Source organism: Zosterops lateralis (genome assembly GCF_965231275.1).
Source record: "Zosterops lateralis genome assembly, chromosome: 1".
Lineage (NCBI taxonomy): Eukaryota > Metazoa > Chordata > Aves > Passeriformes > Zosteropidae > Zosterops > Zosterops lateralis.
This window is the reverse complement of record NC_139762.1, coordinates 61498726-61521004: the sequence shown is the minus strand read 5'-3', so window position 1 is coordinate 61521004 and position 22279 is coordinate 61498726. Positions and strand designations below refer to the sequence as shown.

General features: G+C 37.3%; 1 protein-coding gene across 4 annotated transcripts in view; it reads left to right on the top strand.

Annotated features, from left to right (window-relative positions):
* CDKAL1 (CDKAL1 threonylcarbamoyladenosine tRNA methylthiotransferase) overlaps window positions 1-22279 on the top strand; it is a 385260-nt gene that overhangs the window by 56592 nt on the left and 306389 nt on the right. For all 4 annotated transcript variants that reach the window (XM_083860253.1, XM_083860251.1, XM_083860252.1 and 1 more), the window contains exon 5: window positions 10531-10615. In XM_083860253.1, coding sequence (XP_083716379.1) covers window positions 10531-10615 — 85 coding nt within the window. The remainder of the gene's footprint in view (window positions 1-10530; window positions 10616-22279) is intronic.

The window sequence follows — 22279 nt, the reverse complement described above, 5'->3', positions numbered from 1 at the left end:
TACCTTAAGCTCATATCTCCTGCTTTTCAGAAAACTGATAAAGTAGAAAATAGATGAGGTGTGAAGGTAGTTCTGAAAAAGTCAATAAGTAGCCGGAAGCTACAATTTAATAAGTGTTTAGACATATCTGGCTCAAATAGCTTATAATTTTAACTCTTTTAAAAGTGATAGATAAAACCTAAATCCATATTCCCTGTGGCATTAGGTATCACGGGAAATAAGTGGAAGCAAGGCATTTGAAATCAATAAATGGCTTCTAGGTACAACTTAATGCAGACAGAATTTAGAGAAAAAAGATTGTGAAACAGATACAGGAATAAAATTTAGGTTTATTTTGCAGAGTATAGCAAAGTTCTAATCCTGCCTGTTGTGAAAATGAATGGAGATTAGAAAGTTGTGGAAGTGTGGAAGTTCAGTGCCATGGGCCAACTTGTACAGAATTAGATGTACTGAAAAAGTACAAAATCTATGGAGTAATGCTGCTCTCTTTATGCCCTAAATGAAACCATAAATTAATAATGTTAATTACCTAAGATCCATTTTAAGTTACACCAGAAATGAAGCAAAGATTTTGTTTTTTCCATTTGCTTGGGAATTGTGTTGTTGATTTGCTTGTGGTTTACAGGGACTAGAAGTGCAAGAGGCTCCTTTGGGTTGGTAATTTGAGTGAGTGCATTTTATAAAGGCCCTTGGTTTATCTTTTCTGTTCCTTAGCCCAACAGGTTGTACTTTGGTGTATGATGGGACTGAATAACTTTATATTTTCTTTTTTCTATCCCATAGACATGATGAGGAACATTCCATTAGCTCTGTAGATAGAAGCATTTATATAAGTGAGATTAAAATTATATTCTTGGGACAGGTTCCAGTCAATCCTTCTTGATGCTGAACTAATTATTGCTGTTTACAGCAAATTCATATGGAATCATATGATGCAGTGGAAAACATAGATTTTTCATATTTCATTTACCCATGTCTTTGCTATCATCATATGAAATACCTGCTTATGCTTGACTGCAGTGGGGGTTTTTTGTACCTTAAACATCACAGTATGTGATACTTTCAAAACAGCAGTTTAGATGACATTTCTGACTTGCAGTTTGTGTCTTGCCAGTCTCAACATCAGCAGTTTCATTTAAATTTCAGCCATTTTTTAGAAACTGCAATCTGCAAAATAACTGAATCCTCTTTAATCATTTTTACCAGGTAAATCTAATTCTGAGACTACAGATAAAGCAAGTGGAGATTTCTGAAGTGTTGTATCAAACAGCTGTTTTTCAGTGAGCCCTGTGAAATCTAGAGATTCTTTTGGAGCTCACCCCATCAGCTGTCATCCTTCTAAGGCCACAGTTGGACTTCAATAAATGCTCTGAGACAGTTGGTAACACATCTGCAAGAGCTATGCTTGAGCACACATGGGGAGTTAGAGATATTGTAATCTGTTTGTGTTAGTTTTTTTGAGGGGGAGAGAGGGATTTTAATTTTTTTTTTAACCTTGTTCCATAGAAAGGAGTCAGTTTGATCTGCTGTTCAGTGTTTTCTGTTCATATGCAACCCAAATTACTGAAAGGTTGGGTTTTGTGATTGCCTTTAAACTTGTCAAAAATTTATTGGATATCACCTGTCTAAAGGATGTAGACTGAAATAGTTTGTGCATATGAATCTAGGCAGTGACTTTGTTTTCGGGGACAGGCCTGAAGGCAGGGACAACTTGGCTAGGATCTTGGCTTGTTTGCATAAACATCCTGTGTGGCTCAATCAAGTTCTGGAAACTCTGAAACTACTTGTCTACATTTATAAGATGAAAATGAATTGGTGTAGGGAAGGGTGCATATTTAATATGTGGCTGTTGAAGGTAAATCAGTTAATATTTGCAGCGTGCTTTGAAGCCTCAGTTGCACGGTGTTGTGCAAGATGTTTTGTTCTTGGTTGGCTTTGGATTTTGAGTGACTAAGACAGGAGCAATCAGTCTGTATTTGCTCATTTGAATAACTCGTGTTTTGCGTATGAAACTGTATGTAGGGACAGAAAAGCACTGAGTTGTACTGTGTGTGCTATTTCTGGAATATCAAGCAGGCTTAAGAGTCAGAGGAGGAGGAGTTTCTGGGATTTTTCCAATTTCTGTCAACAAAACAAATTCTACCCGCATTAATCATCAGAATGAGTTGGAGTTACTTGTGTGTTGTTGTAGCATAGCCTGGCTGAAACAGGCTACTTGACCTTGTTCCTAATGTAATGGGACTTTTCCCAAGAGACTGATAAATCACTCATCACTACTTTGCATATTGAAATTATTTGCACTGATCATTAAATCTTCAGTGAAGTGAAAGGAGCAGTCGACTCTTGGAATGCCTTGAGATTTTGCCTGTGCTCAAGAGCAGGGTGAAATGCCCACCTTAGAGCACCATGCTATGGCACCTGCATCTGCTGCTGCCCAGGATGATTTGGGTACCTTAACATGAGGTGTTTCTGTGCTGAACAGCCATTGGCAGTGCTTAAGGCTTTCTGCCAACACACCTCTTAGCTAGCAGTGAGATTTATCCTCTCTTCTTTTAAGGTCTTGTTTTGTTCAAGAAATAGTTGCATGATCCACTTTTCTCAAAGTAGTGAAGTCTTTATTTTGAAGGAATGAGCTAAAAAAATCAGCCTAAATTTTCCACCTTTGGTATATAAGACCATGTGCAGAGTCAGCTTTGACTATTTTATATCAAAAAAAGAGCCATGAGAAAAGAGTAGCCCATTAAGGACATGTCATGTTGGAATAAGCTTCCATTAGAACATGGCCATGGTTGTATAGTTCTAAGAGGAGTACCTTTCCTTTAAAATGTCTGTCTGGGAGCTGTTACACAAGTGGAACATTTCCCAGGAATGTAGACTGAAATGCACCAGATTATGGCACAGAAAATTGTACCCAGAGTTGAACTGAAGTATGTATTTTTTTCTGTGATCAACAAAGATAGCAAGCAGGTAAGATGTGGAAATGATCAGTCCCTTTCTTGATTGGAATGAGTTGTTCAATGCCTATGGGCTTGGGAAAGTTCTCATTCATATGGGGGAATTATTAAAATGTCTTAGAGGTGCAAACTGCAGTTTTAGAGTATTAAAATTCCGAAAGGAAACCTGCTGCTTTTCAAAATAAACATTTTTAGGTTTAGCCTTTTTAAACATAAATCATTTTGCAACTTCAAGTTACCCTCAGGTGCCTTAATGCACGGGAAGTCTAGTGAATTAGCGTAAAATGAACAAAATACCAAAGTAATTTGTCAATTCCTGTTTTCTGTGCTGGGTGCAGAAGCAAAAAAACCAGCTGCACGTTGCAGGAGTGAAAATACAAGTTACAACCTAATTGAATTTTTTTACACTGTTAAAAGATAAACCTTTAAAGTATGTTTAACTCTCCTGTTCTTTACTTTGTGGAGCTTATGTGTTGCTAAGGGTGGATGGGTAAAGCCTTCCTACCCAGCTCTGCATGTCCGGGTGCTGCAGGGCAGGCCCTGGGCTGCAGTAAGCATTATAGCTGGGGTATCCTGCTGGTCTGACACAAGTGTGTGTGTGTAGAAATTGGGAGAAAAAGGTGATTTACTCCAAGGAATATCTCAGACCCAGACTGTAGACTGTGCTGTGTCTAGAGCAGAGAGGAAAAGTATTTAGGGAACGGATTACTCACTTCAAAATCCCAATATAAATAAGAGTAAGTGCTGCTGATGGTTGCAGAGTAGAAGTGGTAAGTAAAGTTTACCATCCTCAATGTTTTGAAGCTAAATTTATTCTTTCATGTACTTTTCTTCTGTGTTGTCTGGTGTTGAGTACCCCCATGCCAGGCCTGAAGTATTCTGTTGATGGGCATGCTCTGAAATACAGATTCTTTTGTCTGCATTATTTTAAAAAATATTCATGTTGGTTCAGGTGTTTGCCTATTGTAATTTCTTAAGTTCCAGTTACATGTTCTCAATGATCTCAAAGTCACCCTTTATTTAATTTTAGTGATGGTGGCAGAAGCCATAAGCTGTTCTGCTGGCCTTGGTAAACTTCAGCAAACTAAATATATTTTGGAGGAGTTTGTTGCTGGGAAGGAGTAGTAAGGCAAAGTTCCAGGTCATGAACAGATTGAATGGACATCAACTGATAGCTTAGTAGTTTGTAACTGCAGAATACCCCCCTAAACAGCTGAAAAGAGTGCTTCTTTTTTGGGAATGGGCTTTCAAAGGTGACTGGAAATAAACCGGTATTTTTTTAGAAAATTTTCAGTTCTGAAAGTAGACATGAATACATAAAATTGAATTATTTGTCTGTTACACTGAAATGAGGAGAGACAATGATTTAGTGTGTCATATTTTGAATCCAGTAGTAGATTACTGGGTTTTAACTGGCTAGATCTTCTGTGTTTAGGTGTGCTCAGTTCCTACTTACTTGATGTGTTCAGTGGAAAAGTCCCTGTGCACCTCTGTTTTGGTCCTGGATAGTGAGAAATACCCTTTGATAGCAGACACAGCATCCTGACCTAGAAGGCCTTATAAAATCTGTTTATAGTCCAGCAGTAGCTGCTGTTGAGATGTCTGTCTGCTCAAGAAAATTTGCTAAAAATACTCAATTTCTTAAAAACCAGAAACTCAAGAAAGCTTACTTGCACTATTAGCTCAATAATGAAAATGTTAATGAAGAATAAAAATAGCAAATTTGCATATTTGTAGTTTAAATCAGGGCAAGAGGCATGATGGGAGAATTATTTTTTTCATGGAGGCTTGTCTACATTACCTGATTTGATAAGCAGCCTGGCTTTCCTTTTGGAACTTTAGATAACATATTGGCAGGGTGAAACCAGTAGTTGTATTTTCATTAATTGAGAATGAAGTAATTTGTTATGTCCAGAGTATCTCAGAAAATTAATGAGAAAACAGAAGTCATGTTGCAATCAAGCTGATCCTTTTATATTTTACATCCTGATACTGTTGATAAGACATGAGTGGGATTGTTTTGAAAGACATTTGCAATCTGCAAAGTTGGTATTTTCAGCATGCCTTTGAGTGTTTTGTATCATTGGCAAATGCATGGTACGTCTTCAGAGGTGGGAACTGATAATGTGTCCCTGAGATTTCAAACAAGTACCATCTGGAAACTGATGATAACTTGTGGTTTTGATTTGTAGTTGCTGTTGGGGGTGCAGACAGGAGGAAAGAGCTTGTTAGCTTAGAATCTTTTCTGTAGGACAAGTTACATGAAAGTTGATAGTTACACTATATCTTGATGCAATATTGAGAACTAGCAAATGGTAGCTACGTATTTTGTGTGCCAAGGAAAGGCACACAACTAAAACCCCAAACTTTTTCTTGTTATTCTTAACCTTATTGAGCTTTTTTCTTCTGCCAAGCAAAGCCTGTTGTCTGCAAACAAATAGCCAAACTCCATGTCCCCAGAGGAAGATGTACCTTCCTCCTGCACTGATGATTCACAGCATTTCTGCACTAGTATTTATGAGGAGATTCTTTCCCAATACTTGTTGAGGTCTCTCGGTGTGCTGTGGTCCAAGAAATCATTCAATTAACCAGCACCTAATTCCAGTGACCTAATTTGAGTGACAGTGGCTTTCTGTGACACAGGGATGTCGAAAGAGAAGAATTAATTTGGCAACTTTGTTCCAGTCAAGATGCTCCATGGCTTCTGTAACTGGCTGTGAGGTGTCCTCATGCTTAGATATTTGTGTCTTTTGGGGGCAGATGATTCCCGTGGAGTACAATTGTGGGCATACATTCCAGATACCTTGGATGTTAGTGGATCTGGCAACCAGGGTATTGAGGGAGCAGAGGTGTTTTGGAAGAATGCACAGGACAAAGTGTTTAATGGGGAGGTCCATAAATGGGAACAGAGGCTAGAATACAGCACCTGGAAACAGAGAAACTGGAGGTATATTTGTTGTATAAGAGAGTTAGAAGTAATAAAATCAGAAAAGGTGAGAAGGGAGACTTGCAGAATGATTAGGAACAGGATAAGGACAGCTGGAGGAAAAGGTCCTCGAAGAGCCTTCAATGATTACAGAGAAAGCTCTGCTTTTAGATTGAATTTCTCAGACTGATGTACAGTATTTAAAAGTATGTCATGCTAGTTATGAGTCATGTTTTTTGAGCAAACTGTGCTGAGCAAATCTGGTAGTGGTTTCAGTGCAGAGAGAGGAGTGATGTGCTGAAGTAAAGAAAGGCTGTTCTTTTAGGGCTTCAGTAGCTGTGTTTCTTCTAATTTTTTGCTTTGTGAGTGTTTTGATATTCAAGGAGATGTAGTTTGGGAGGGTTTGGAAGAAAACAAAGTTTTGGAAAAAGAATTGAAAGAAAAAAGACTTAAAGCTAAGAGACCAGGCAAACCCCCAAGTCAGTTGTTTATTTTCAGCTGATAGTATTACTACAGTCTTAAGAAATTCTGCTGATTTATGATTTCTGTAATGATAACAAACCTGACACTGCTAGTTAAAAAAGAATTGTAAATATTATTTTCCTCTGTAGGTATACTAATGTTTCAGACTTTTGCCATTTTATCATCTTAGTATTGCATAATGCAGCTAATTCATGTTTTCCAGAGTTTCCCAATTAACTTAAGTGTTCAGAAGTTTCCATGACCTTTAGGTTCCTTTGTACTCTATGTTGTTTTTTAGAGAGTATGATAGACTTTGTGGTTTATTTCCAGTGTAGCCTTTTTTTAATGGAAAAGATGTCACAATGCAGAAAGACCATGGTGTTTTTGAGCATTTAATACAAAGCTGATTTGACATATCCTTTTTTTTCCTAAAAATGTTTTATCATAGAGGAAACTTTTTAAGTAGCTCATAAAAAAGTCAGCAACAAAATATCATAATTAAAAAGTATCATTAGGCTGAATATATGGCAAAAATAAGTTGAAGAAGATCCCCTTAGAGAAGCTTGTTGCAGGATGTATGCACCTATATCATTTTCACTACCATAATTGGTATTCACTGTACATCTGTAGGGTTTTTGCTTCAGTTTTGCCTGTCAGTCTCTATGACTTGCTGGAAAACCTTCTGTAAAGTTGAGATTGTCCAGTTCACTCTTGATCTGTGTGAGCTTCCAGACACACACCTCTGTTTGTTCTTAACTGAAATGTTGGAAGTTTCTCAAAAACCTTAATTAGGGAGTTGTACAAGGTGGCGGGTGGAGACTTTCAGGGAAGGGTGCACGGCTGCCTCAGTGGGTGCAGCACCATGTTCATGTGGTACTTCCCACCCAGACCTAAATCCATCATGTGTCTGCCTGGAGTATAAACAGGGAATCCTCAGGGCTGTCTGCCCCTGCCCCTCTAGGCATGGATTTAGAAGCCTGAACTTGTTTGTCAGAGCTGTTTCACTCTTTATTTGGGGACAGCGTGAACAGTCTCATCTACTCACATCAGAACACTTACAGGTGTGTGTATGTGTGTATATATACACACACACACACATATATACCTATATATATATATATATATATACACAGCCAGTCGCTCCAGTCTCTGTGCCCTGAATAAAGAATTGTTACCCCGGTGTTGCTTAATATTTAGAAATTATGAAGCCAGAAGATGTTTTTATACATGCCAAGCCCAGTCTGCTGTTTTGGTCCATGTTTGTTTCCACACATCCATCAAGGGCTTGCAAAGCAAAATGTGACCACTGACAAATTATTCCCACAATGTTGCAAATATTCAGATCTTCCTGCAACCTGATACAAAAAGGCCCTGTTGGCAATTTTTTTTCTTTATAACTGAAATTTTCTTGAGAAAATGCAGTAGACTGTGGTGAGTTTACACCAGTGCATGAATTATTTTAGGTATGAATAGGGCAGCAAAGTACTAAGAAAATTCAGCTATCATTTTGAAGAGTTACAGTATGGAGTCTTACTTAATAAATGAATGTAACTCATAAGTGTGTGTCTGTATGTTTATATATGCATAATCAAAACTTGTATGTACCTATTTTCATATGAGAGATAATGAGAATTAGGAAAAATTAAAAATAAATGCAGAAATAGAACAACTAGATATGATTAAACAAATAGAACAACTAAATATGATTAAAAAATGCTGTTGCTGTAAGAGGACGAACTCAGCTACGTTTTATTTTCCTTAAATTATTTTTAGATGTGTAGATGAATGAGAGTTCTTTTCCAAAATTGCTCAGGAGATTTCTGTAAAAGCCTTTGATTGTTGTCTTCTGTTCTGCAGAGGCTGAAACCTGTTAAGGAATGAATTTACATATATTTGGGAGACTTTTTAATATGTGTAAAATATATAAACTGTTGCAGTTGTCCCTCAGTCAAGGAGTCAATATATTCATAGCCTGGAAACCAAACTGCTGTATGAAATGAGTCCTGTTGGCTTAGTATGTAAGGACTTTCTAAACTTAAATGTGTTACTTTTTCCAAGGCTGTTTTGAAGAGAGGGATTTGATTTTGGCTTTAGGGGAGAAGCATTGCCACAGTTGTCTCTTTCTGCACAGCTGGAGACCAGGTACAAGGAGGAACTGAAGCCAAGCCCAGAACTGGTGTTCTCTGTCTCAGGGCATCTCTCCTCTGAATAAAGACATCTCTTGAAAATGGTTGTGCTTTACAGTGGTAAATGAGTGCTACTGCAACTTTTGTCTGTTGAGTGTAATGTCTCACTTGAATGTTGGCCTCTTGCTATTTTGTGTGTGTGTCCCACCCCTTATTCTCAGGTGGGTGTGTTATGGGTGTGGGGCTGAATTTATAAACATTTTATGCTGCTGAAAAGAATAAGAAATACAAGGTTTTGGCAGTGTGACTGGAAAACTCCTTTTAAAATGTGTTTGTTTTCATACTTGGTACATATGACTAGGCCAAGAGATCACTCTTTTTCTGACATTGAAAATCTGGGTTTTTTTGCTTTTCTGTACATAATTCCTAATCAATTTTTTTACTTCTGATTATCTTTCTAGTAGTAATGAGTCTGTTCATTAGTCTCAAAAAAATAGTTTTCATGCAACCTGAGTGGGAAGAGGGGTTCTTTGTCTTGTTCCATTTTTTATTTTGACTTCTATGTAGGCTAAGAATTGAGTGCTCTTTCCCAACCTGACAGGGTGAAATATTTGTTTAAAGTAGCTAAAGATCTGAATGTTGTTTTGATGACTGCTTTGTGGCCTTTCCCTATTGTGAAAGAAAGTTGTGTTTTAGCCACATTAATATTGTACTCTTGGTCAACAATGATTAGATCCCCCCTGAACGTTCTCTCTTATTTAGCATTAGATGCATGTTATGTATGATTTTCAATTTACCTGCTTCATAGGTGAAGTGACTGATAGTTAATTGTAAATGATAATTTCTTTGAAGAAAATTCCAATGAGACAGAAAGCTTTTTCAATTTTAGCATTTCATCCTAAGTGTATGTGCATGGAGGAAAAAGGATATTCATGCCTGTATGGATACATTCATGATGAGTGCATGTATAAATATGCCTAAGTCTTGGCAGACTTTCTCCTGCTTTAGCAGGATGTCAATTCGAGTACAGCATCCTAAAAATTATGTTTTACCTGTACTTATTGCTCACTGGCCTATGTTATTTAAAGATACATCAGTCAATACTTCAGTGCTCAATGTACTGAATAGTAGCAAGTGACATGAATTTTCTTATCCAAACTGATACAGGCTATTCTGATGAATGCTAAAGCACTAAACTATTTGAGATGGATTATCTTTATTCTTTGGTTTGAAAAAAAGAAGCTCTAACTTCAAGGATAATGACTATGCTAGTAATTCTGTACTATAGACCATGTTTTACAGGATTAGAATTTATATATGTGCTTCTGAAGATAATTCTAGGATTCAGTTCTGTTAATGAATTTAGTTATCAATAGGCTCTGAACATACAGAAAGGTTTGGATCCTGAAAAAAATAGTATCCTTATCTGAATGGAGGCAGATATTGGTTGCATAATATCTTTTGTCTGAAAATGGCTGAGCTATAATTACACCATAACCAAGATATAATCAAAACTAGAAACATGTATGTTTCTTTCCAAACCAGCCACACTGACTTTTCTCTTTAGTAGAGGTTCACATTTTATAAATTGTGATTTTTATTTTTTGTAGTATTAATTCACAGTGGAGCTGAAACAGGGATTTTGTTTCTTTAGTGAAACCTGCTTTTGTTGAACACTTAATTTTGCCTTTTTCTAGGCAAGATCTTTCTGAGAGTGTGCATTTCTTGGAGTTGTGACCATTCTTTTTAGCTTTGTTTTCCATGATGTGCAACCTAATGGCACCTCAGCTGGTAAATGAGATAACAATTCATTCCCTATTGGCAAAAATAGTAAAAAGAAATTACAATGGAAATGCTCATGTGCCTCTTTTTTTTCTAAAACACAAAAAAAGTACAACAAAAACCCCCTTCCAAGAATGTATTTGAGTATAAAGTAATGTTACAAATATCCAACTTATTATTAATGGCTCAGTTTGGTATTTTTTTAATATGATACAAGTTAGGAGTTGACGGGTTAAATAATTGTTAACACAGGTTAACACAGGTTCTTTCTGTTTTGTAGACAACTCTGCTGAAGCAGATTTATGGTTGCTGAACAGTTGCACAGTAAAAAATCCTGCTGAGGACCACTTCAGAAACTCAATCAAGTAAGTTGTCTCCTTACAAAGGTACTTATATATGTGATATAACTATCAATGAATATTGTTTGTCTTAAAGCTTTGTGTTTTCAATCTAGAAGTAATTTTATGTTTGAAAGCAATAAATGTGCTGAGTTTGAGTATTACAATGGTAAATGGATTTGTAAGGTAGGGTGTATTTTTTTACGTAATAATAACTTGCAAGTGATTATCACTACACTTACTTAGGAGAGCTGCTGACCCATTTAGATAGGGACTTTTATATCATTTTTGAAGACAGTGTTGTAATGGTCTTCTGAAGAGCTGACTATGCTTTTGGGTTTGGTGGTGTTTTTTGTTTGTTTGTTTTTTTTTTTTTTTTTTTTTTTTTTAATATGTGAATTGTTAGGTTGTTATGTTTTTCATTTACTTAAATATGACCTAACTGGGACCTTCTTTTCAGTGGTGTGCAGCAATGGCCATAAATTAAATGACAAGAAGTACTCTAACATGAGAAAGAACTTCTTTATGTTCAGGATGTCAGAGCACTGGAGGAGGCTGCCCATGGGGTCGTGGAGTCTCCCTCTCTGGAGACATTCCAAACCCAGCTGGACGTGTCCCTGTGTCACCTGCTCTGGGTGCTTTGGCAGGGGGGTTGGACAAGATGATGTTCAGAAGTCCCTTAAAACCCCACCAATTCTGTGATTCTTTGGAAAAGGTATCTGATATGAACTTAAAGCCAGCTATTTCACAATACATTTTCTTGAAAGATTATCTGATTAGGTTGTAATAGAAGTCTCGTGAAGAATGTGTTTTATTGCTCAGTACCATTCCATCGGTGTCAAACAAAATGACATGTTAGTGACTTTTGCCTCCAATTTCTGCAGAAGCAAACTTGTGATGACAGTAACTAGAAAACCTGTACAGTATAAAGAAATACTGTAGTATGTGTCTTGTAGATTTTTATTTTAGTAAACAAATTTGGATATTTGTGCAGTCATTTGTTTAGTGTGGTGCACTGGGGGTGGACCGGCTGTTGAAATCCGTTTTGGTTAGAACACATAGATCTTGGGAAGCAAAAGAAGAGAGAGAAGCTACCTGCTTGCAATGCTGGAGTTACTAACAGACTCTCAGGGCTGTAACCTGGAGCAGAAGCCACTTGCCTGCTGTAGATGGCACAGCCAAAATTTCCTCCACCCTGAGAGTGCTTCAATTCCTGGCTGCTGGTGTTGCACTTGGTGACCCAAATGGCATGGCTTATGGCTTTTCTTCTCTGTTGCCAAAATAGAAAAAAAAAAAAGAGCAGCAAACTATTCCCAGAATACTTCCAGCAGTTAGTATGTGTTGGCCAACAGAACTGATGACAAGATAGTTTCCAGTTCAGTTGTGGCCATCCTTCTATTTTACTAATCCTGTGCCAGAAATGATGTGATATGGTGTGTGTCCTAGCCAGGAGAATAGAGTTGGTTAAGAAAGAGGGCCTAACTGAAAGCAAATGACCAAAAATATTTCTTTGAAGAACATGTTTCTGTTGCTGCTCTGTTCACAAACCTGATGTTACTTGTATATTCTTTTATTTCTTATTTATTCTTTTTATCTTCCATATACTTGTTCTTTTCCTGTAGCATGCATCATTCATTCCCTAATTGCAGATCCTGGCAGTTCCCAGCCATGGAGAATGACAACTTCTGTATTTGTTTCTGATTTTTTGTAAGGTGCATTAAACTCATGGGAAACACATTGTCTCTCTAAAGAGCACAACTTCTCCCAAATAGTTCTTAATTTGTTGCAGCAAAACCCCAATGCATGAAGTTTGGATGATACAAAATGATCTGCCATTACATCCTGTCACAGGATCTTGTTGGTACTATGGAGATCTTTGTTTTTGTCAATTGAGTAACAAAATAAACAGGTAACGTGTTTGTGTTATCAATGCAAACATGCATGGAGTGGAAAAATTAATACTCAGCTCTGCAAGATTCTTCTTAAAAAGCCGAAATCAGTCTGAAAGTGTTGCATAGTATTCCTCATGTTCTGTGAGAAAAGTATTTCTTTATTCTCTGCAACAGTTCCTACATTGCTTGTATATATGGCTTTAAAATGCACGGATTCAAATCAGTGGTAGTGTATTCACACTGCTGGTTAAAGAATGACTGTGAAAAGCTGATCCCTCATGGATACAATGGGCCAAAGGATGTGCCAGAACCCAACAAGTCTTGTAGGTTTAACCTTTTTTGGTCTGATTTTCTTCTAAGAAAGGGACGACACCACTCCCAGACACTCTGAACTTTTGCAGATGTGTACACAGCTGATACAAGATTTTTTTTTTTTCCCTCCTTACAGCTCTTAGGAATAATCTCCTGTTCTTCAGTATCAATACATTTGAACTTGTTGAACCAGAGTAATGGTATGAAGGGCAAAGAGTTGTTTAGCATATATGGATGAGAATTGAGAGAGTTTCCTGGGCAGATTTTATTCTCAGTTGGTTAATATTAAAATAAGATTAAAGTAGAGTTAGGCAATAGCAGTAGAGAATTTCCACTATAATTATGTGGGTGGAGTTAAAAAAAATAATTAAGGCTTGTGTTTTGATTAGTGATTGATCTATCTCTTGTGCTTTAGTAGAGCAGATGCTGGGCATTCCAGGAAATTACCAGCTTTTGGAAAGTTCCATTTTTTGAAGTTGACTTTATTTTGCCTTAGAATTTAAATGAAATAGTACTTAAAAAGTAATCTATTTATTTAAAAGTCAGTGCCATCTTTTTTTTGCTGATAATGGTTCAGTTTGATTTTTTTGTTTCGTACCTATCATCTGTCAGTGTGACCAACTTGGATGAGTTAACTGAATATGTATGTATGTTTTATAAACAATAAAAAAATAAAAAATAAGTAAAATATCATTAAAGTTCTTCCAGAGAGATGTCAGATATCACTATTTATTTATTTTGGGGAATATTGGGTAGTTTTTTGGTAGTTCATTTATGTGCCTCTGCTTATTGTTTGTGGTGTGTGTGTTTTTTTTTTTTTTTCCTCATTTGCATAAGATTATCAGGTAACATTTTCTGCTATCATTTATTTTAGTCAAAAGTAACTTTCTTAAAACTTAGCTGTTAGTAATAGCAAGAATAAGCACCCAAGAAGTAAGTTACTAACCTTAACTTGTTTAAACCGCAGTAAATCTGGTAAGACTGTTTGATGAAGAGAATTAAGCCCAAGTGTGTGTGCTGGAGGAACTTGCTTCCTTTAAAATAAAGTTATTTTGCTCTTCAGTTTCATGCTCCATTAATTTGTGAGTGCTGCCCCGGTACTGTTTTCTTGACTGTTAATCTCTGATACAACCCAGTTTTCCTGACGACCTCTGAAGATTCAGACTCTTGAGTGTTTCTAGTAACAGTCTTTTCCCTTGCTTAATCCTTTCCTGAATATAAGCTGGTATAAGTTACTCATATGTTCGGGGACTTTGGCTTTTCCTTAGGGGGTTCTCCTGCTGGTTGAAGTATCATGGATAGCAATTTGGTGTCTCTCTTATCAAAACAGCCAGAATGATGTAATCTGGGAGGAAAGAGGTGGTTATGCTGTTGAGGTGTTCATGGCTTGTCTCATGGTATAGAATAAGTCTACCATTATGTGATTATTATTATTATAAATAATCATCTTTGTTACTATGTATAATTCACATGTAGCATTAACACACATTCTCTGATGTATTTGTTGCTGCATTTGCTTTAAGGCACCCTCCAGTGTGTGTTCAGCCCTTTTCTTTCTGATAGCTATGAGCTGTGACAGGGATGTGAGGGCTTTTAGCACTGAAGTAGCACCATGTGGCTTCCACTTCTGTCCTTGCTTCAGTTTTCACCAATTCATGGATAAACACTGTGTGTGGGATCTCACTTTCATGCTAGAAGGAGCATCAAAAACCATAGAATCTGTGGAAATGTTGGTTTAAGAGGACTGTGACTGTAGACCATGCAAGTTGTTTAAAGCTCTCAGTGGATTAAACTGAAGAGTAAAAGGAACGACTGCCTTTGGATGCTGCAGGATTTCTGTTCACCAGATACAATTGTGTTGATGTTAAGTGCAGAAGGAGGTTATTTAAGAAATATAAAAGCTTGTTCAGGGATAAGAATAATTTTCTGCTGCTTGAAATCTTTGCAAATGAAAATAACCCTGGAAGAAGATTTTTTTTTCCCCCCCAACATTTATGAATGTAATTTATATGATGCATTTTGCAAGTTGAGCAAAATGAAAAATTGCACACTATGCAGGGTTATCACTGTCTTTAACGCAGCATTAATCCTTTTGCTGTTTGTAATACATTTCCAGTGTAGAAGTAGACTGTGATTTAGAGTTGTTTACTCCGTTGATGCAATAAAATCTAAGCTGTGATGTACTTCCAGCAGAGGAAACATAAGTATTTCAAAGCTCTTTATTTTATACATCCTGTTAGCATAAGAAGATCATTTCCACCAGGTGTAAATTTCTGAGCTGAGTGTCATAGCCTGGCTGTTTGTTCCATTTTACAGAAATAGTGTGTTGCCGTGACTTTGGGTGTTTGTGTCGGAGTACTTAAGGTTAACAGGGCAGTACTGAGAATTGTAGGCAGGTGTACTGCTGTTTTCCATTTGGATTGAAGAAATCTGAGGAAGGCCTGAATTCTCTGAAGTAAAAATGTAAAACAAACCTGTAAAACAAACCTCATTGGGTGGGAGGAAGTTTAACACTGGATTTCTTCTTCCTGTAAGACTGTTGCCAATAATACTCTTTGCTCAGACTCTCTAAACTGTCTAGATAATGTTGGTGAGAACCTTGCCTTTTGCCAGGATGAAAGGCTCACACACTTACAGAATGAGGAAGTGCTTGTATTCAAGATTTATGACATATGCACAGTGAGAGGAACTCCTTCCCCGGCCAATAGGAGTTACTTGGTTTTGAGTGGAAGCTGTAAATCAATTAGCTAGAATTTAAAATCACAATTCTTTTTTAAGAACAACCTGAGCAGCTTAGGTGAGTGCTGAAGTTGCTTCATCAAAATCTTGATTGGAATAGATTCAGGCACAACATTTACATGTTTGCAGATATAAGAGATCTATTGGGATCTCAGCAATCACACACCATTAACCAAAATTAATTTAAAAATGAGTTTTGGAGCTCATTCTGTTTTGTAAAGAAATATTTTTTAGGAAGTTCTCTAATCTTTGATGTAATGTGTACAAATTAATTAATTGAAAACATTGAATATTTCTCTTATGTTCACCAGTTTGGTTTTTTTTTTTTTTAAGCTTCTGGGTTTTCCTGGCAAAAATTTCCAGAAAGGTTTTCTACTTTAGCATTTGAGAGGCTTTTTTCGTACAGCTGCACCCAACTGTATTACAAAACAATGATTTTTTTTTTTTTTTTTTTAATGTTCATTCTACTAGTTAACATTTCTCAGCTTAAGCAATACCAGTTTCACAGTTATGTATTTGGTCAGGCTTTACCAAGGAGCACAGCTGACTTCAAATACACTATGGCTTCCAAATGCTGCAGAAGGATTTTGTGGGGTTTTTATAGAACAAAAATGTTATTAAACTTAAGTCTTTATTTAAAATCTTACCAATCTAGCAAGTATTTTTTTCTTCTTTTTACACTTACTGAATATTGTCATCCATGCTTTTAGTGTCTTAGGCTGATGGAAGACATAGTTGTTGGCGAAGAATTCTGTGAATTAAATGATGTTTGTTAGTGGAAGTTTTTTAGCTGCATTTGAGTGTGATCTTTTTCTTCATCTCTGCTGTGAAAAAGAATGTTAAAAGCTGTTTGACGTGATGCTATATAATGCAGAGAGGAAGCACACCATATAGAACTGAGTGCTTTCTATTGCATAGTATTTAGAAGATAAAAGGATTATGGACTGCTTGTGATTGCATGTGTTACATGACCACAGTTTACAGAGATTTGCAAAAGCCTGGATTATAAACTTGTGTGTACTTCAGTTTAATATTTTAAAAGGTTTTAAAAAAAGTACAAGAACAGAACCTGTTAAAATCAACTTCTAAACGTGATTCTAGAAATCTTTTCTATTCTGATAGGAACGCATTTGGGACTGCTTTAAGGACTGCTTTAAGTACTACATGATATTGATGCTTTGAGATATTAGTGCAGTGTTGATTAAGCCTCAGATGCTTTAGTGGGCTAATGAGCTTTTAGATACTCTAGACGTCTTGAGCCAGATCATTAGGGACAAATGTACATTTGATCGCAATTTTAGAGAACAAAATATGGCCAGGGCATGAGAGGCCAACTCTGTTTCATGACTTCATATATCTGTATTTTAACTCTTTGTTGAGGTACAGGTCCCCAGCTATGTAGGCTCCAGGAGCACTTCTGCTTCACAGGCAGAGTTTACAGACATTGAAAATCAGTTAAGTTCATTGCTAAACATACAAGATACACTTTCCTTTACAAATGCAATCAACCGTTACACTTCAGTGATATGGGTAAATAAGGAAGAATTCTGATTTAAAAAGTGTAGCTCTCCTGGTAGCTCATGGCATAATGCTTTCACCTTTCTCCTTGTCAACCAAAATGGGGACACAGATATCACAGAATTGTAGAATATCCAGGGCTGGAATGGACCCATAAGGATCATCAAATTCTGGCCCTGCACAGACATGCCAAGAGTCACACAGTGTGCCTGAGAGCTTTGTCAAAATGTTTCTTGAACTCTGTCAGGCTTAGTGCTGTGGCCACTTTCTTGGGGAACCTGTTCCAGTGCCCACCCACCCTTTCAGTGGAGAACCTTTTTCTAAGGTTTACTATCCATCCTAACCTCTCCTGACACAGCTTTGTGCCATTGCCTTGGGTCCTGGGTCCTGTGCCTTGGTCTTTTTTCAGCATTTTGGAACAAGAACTTGCAGGCATGAATAACCATCTGAAACCCGTTTTAGGAAAATGAGCAACACTGGAAAGGATACCCAATTCTCTTCAGACTGCATTGCTGATGTTATCTTCTGTTAAAAAACAAAGAGTTCTTCCCCCTCCTCTCAGACTTGGTCAAAATGCATAATTTTAGGAAACCTCTCCAGACAGAGTTAATAAAATTAGCAAAAGTAAGTATTGGACTTTCCTAGTGTTTCTTGTGCTGTTCTGCCATATGCTTGCCTTGGGGATGAATGTTCTCTTGGGATCATAGTGCTGGTGACCCCCTCTTTGCCCAGACCAGGGACAGATACAGTAGGAACTGTCAGGAAGATGGAGGCACTATTTTGGGCCAGAAGTTTCAAGTTTATTTTGTTGCTTAATCAAGGGCTTTAAAGAAGAGGCTTTTTGGGGGATTGGAGACATTTGAGCAAAACTGTGCTTGGTTTCCTATTATAGGCATGTGCATAAAAAACATTGTGAAATCTATTTGAAATGTCTTGGCTCATTTAACAGAATGGGGACAATGATTTCTCATGACCAAGTTCCTTCCTTGATTTAACTCACACTTCAGATTAGCACCTTAACCTCTAGTTTGTCCTTAGTGGATTGGAGATTTTTCTGTTTACTCTGTTTGCTGTTCAAAAACTAGGCTACTGAATAAAGACTTTAAACGTCTAGTTTGGATTGTGGTGTGCAAAAGAATAAAACCTACCACTGTGTACCTGAATTTAAGGAAGGTGAATGGAATCAGAATATTAACAGTTTGTAAGTCAGCATGCCTTCAGGTGAAGAATTCCCCTATGGAGTTTGCCAAAGCAAAGAGCTGGTGACAATTCCTGAGGAGCTTGTGATTCAAACAGTGGTGAGATAGCGGACAACTGCTGGACACAGCAGCAATCTGAGACATTGCAGTGTGGTTTTTTATTACTTCAAACAGTAGGCTGTGTATATTTTCTTGTCCTTGGAACAATATTTATGACTTATCCAAGCAGACTGTGCCCAGTAGTAGACTACTGAAACTGAACTTTGTGTTGCAATTAATCTGGGGATGTGCAGTAGGAATCCTTGCTGCTTCTGCCATGTGACATTCACCTCCCATCTGTTGGGGAGTTTCTTGTTCCTTTCTTGTATTGAGAGGTAACCAAATTACTTGCTCCAGCACTAAAAAGTGCTGGACATACTAAGAGATTTTAGATTTGCCTCAAATAAGCAATAGTATTACTGAGAGAGGATGTAGTATTAGTTGATGCCTATTGAAATAACGTGGCACAGGATGAGGACAGAGCTCTGGCTGGTTTGGGTTTGCCTGCATACAGAAAGTACAGTCATAAGAGGTGAAAAAGAATGGAATGTTTTATTGGTTTTCTTTGTTTTCCTTTTTTGCCTTGCTCTTTTGAGCTTGTAACTAGTAGACCAGAATATATGAAATGCAGTAGAATGATGAAAGGGTGATTCAGTAATACGAATTGTTAGCTGGTTTTTGGATGGGTTACATGAGCTTTACAGAATCAGTGTTTCACATATTATGTGTCCCCCTACCTTACCAGATGTTTTGTTTTACCATCTCAGACAGATGAATTGAGCAGGAAAGGTTAATGCTTTGAGTGCTGGAAGCAGGTGGTTGGTAGGTTTGACTATTTATCTAATTAGCTGCATGTTGGCTGTTGTCCTAGCAGGCCTGACTTTTCCTAGGGAGGGAGCATAGGAAAACATGCAGAAACTTGCTGTAGCAGGACTAATGCAAAAATCAACATGATCTAAACATGTCCTTAGTGACAAGTATAATTTCATTTGTTTTTGATTCAAAAGATTATCTACTAATACTTTATGGGTGTTTGTCCTAAAACAGAGAATGCTTGCTTGTTCAGGTGAGCTTGAGAGTCAAAAGCATTTTCTCTCGTCCTTCTGAAAGCCTTTTTCTCATGGTTGTTAGATGCTAACCCACAAAGAGCAAAAACAGTGTTGGTGACTTTTCTCTTTTGTTTGCATCTAGCAAAGCTCTTGTTTTTTACACGGAGTTCCATTGTAATTCCTGTGTCTGTTTAACATGAATCTGCAAAGATTGATGGTATACTGAGGTTTTATTGTGGCATGTCTAGTCAAGGCAAGTTGGGATGCTACCAGTGCAGTACAGCAGTTCATGTTTGGCATTGTACACATCAGCTGCTGACTTGACCCTTAGTGCATCACTCTTGGGAGGGACATGAGCATGGACAACTGTTCATTTTGAATTTAACTTCTTATTCAGATTTTTTTTCTTTACTTGTAAAATTTTCTTTTTAGCTTTCAATGAAAAAAAAAGGCAGAAACACAGGCCAACACCAAGACACATTTGACCACAGAATTGTTTCATTCCAAGTATGTGTTCGAATTTGAATATTTCCTAAGAGATAATGTCTGGTAACTACTTTAAACAGGATAAATAATCAACTTTTTCATGTATTGGTTTTATGGCTCCAAGCACAATGGAAACTGATGCTTGTTAGTGCCTCCAGCTACCAACATAACACAAATACTCACCAAGAAATTTTATATGTGTTTACTCCAAGTAGGAAAAAACCTATTGTTTTGCTTGGGTCTATTATATTTTATTAGCATAACCTCAAGGGAAACTCAGTAGTGAAGAGGCAGAGGCTCTTTTTTTACAAAAGTACAATGTTAAATAAAATTGTCTAAAATATAGCAAAACTCATTGTAGAAGCAATCTGTGATTACCTCAATCTAATTGGGTAGCATGGATTTTTTTCCTAAATACTTCATATGCCTCCAGTTTTTATTTTGTCTCTTCCTGTGCTTTTTTAATGTAGCCCATTTCCATAATAGATGTCTAGTTTGCATGCTTTTCCTTATACCAGTCATTAAATTGGAACATTTACTTTGTGGAGCTGTCAAATTGATACCTGCAACTCCAAAAAATGAAGATGAATGAAAAATGTTATTTAGAGATAGAAAAGATGTAACAATGGATGTATCCTAAATACAATGAAGAATTTTCTTTCACCTCATTTCAGAAAAGAATACCATGTTTAATTAGAATCCTGAATTCAGATTATCATTTCCTTCTTATGCAAGGAAAGCTGCAGGAAATGGGATTTGTACTTCAGGTTGCTTTTAGCTTTAGATACTGTCTCTTTAATAGATACTATCTGAACTTGAATTTGTTCTTTCAGATACTTCTTCTTTTCATATTGTTTTTCTTGCTATTAGTAGGAGCTATCTTGTCTCTTGTTTAGCCTGTACTAGACACATTTGCTAGCTTAGTTATATGAACTGTGCTGGACTGAACCAGCAAAGACATTTAAGCTGTTCAAAGGCAAAGAGCAAAAATGGAAAGATTTTTTAAATGGATGGACTTTTACCCAAGAAGTGGAAGCTATGGTTCTTTTGTTTTTATACATATGAAATTTATGTGATCTCTTTTGGTCCTATAATTGTATTTATAACCTGTGAATTTGACTGTTTATGTATACATGGATGTAACACATATATACTCAAGCATTATAGAAAACAGGTGAAATGTGTTTTTGCAGAGGCTTTGTTTTGACCTTCCCTTTATGGCTCAGCAGAGTTGCTTCTAATTTAGTCCTGAACTAACATAAATTCAATGTATGGTAAATCTAGAGCTTCAGGATGTGGTAAATTTGTAGGATTCGCTATCACAGAATCACAGAATGGTCTGAGTTAGAAGGGACCTTTAGAAGTTACCTCATCTGACCTCCTGCAATGAACAGGAACCTCTCAAACTAGGTCAGAATCCTGTTCAGCCTGGCCTTGAATATTTCCAGGGATGGATCATCCACCAGCTCTCTAGACAACCTCTTTAGTTTAAAACCATTACCCTGTGTCCTATCTCAACAGGTCCTGTTACAGAGTCTGTCCTTATCTTTCCTGTAAGCCCTTGTTACATACTGAAAGTCCTCCTTGGAGCCTTCTTCTCTCCAGGCTGAACAAGACCAACTCTCAGCCTTTCCTCACAGGAGAGGTGCTCCAGACCTCTGATCATCTTTGTTGCCTCCTCTGGACTCGCTCCAACAGGTCCATGTCCTTCCTGTGCTGGGACCCCAGAGTGGATGCAGCACTGCAGGTGGGGTCTCACCAGAGCAGAGCAGAGCAGAGGGGCAGAATCCAATCTCTCATCCTGCTGCCCACGCTTTGGATACAGCCCAGGGTACAATTGGCTTTCTGGGCGGCAAGAGCACACTGGTGGCTGAAGTTGTATTTCATCCTGCAGCACCCCTAAAGCCCTCCTGGCTTCCTCTCATCAGGAAAGGGATTATTTGCTTTGTATTTGAAATACATTGGTTTTCAGTGTTAATGGCATAATGCAATGTTAAAATATCTCTTGAGCAACATGTTTTTTAAGTCAACAGTTCACAGTTTTTACATCAAGCAGTGCATGCTCTTGGTTTTGTGGTTTCCATTTGTATTTCTCAAAAGACACCAGTTAAGCATGCTTGTTGCAAAATTTTTATGTTAAGCTATTGTGAAATGCTACTTAACATATTACAATTATTGTAAGAAGGACATTTAGTGAGAATAAGCCAGGTATTGCGCACTCTGTTGTTGTGATTCTTTACTGGTGCTGTGGTTGAGATGCAGTGACCTGATCTTGAATTTCTTGTGACTATTGCTCAGAAACCACATGCTAAGATGACATTGTCATATTCTAAGAAAATGGTCAGGGAGTATGTTTGGATTGAGGAGAATGAGCTGTAACTGACTTCCTCTAAGATCCTAAATGATATTGCTTACATAACGAGGTTTCCAGCTGGGAATCACTGCTTGGTACAGTAT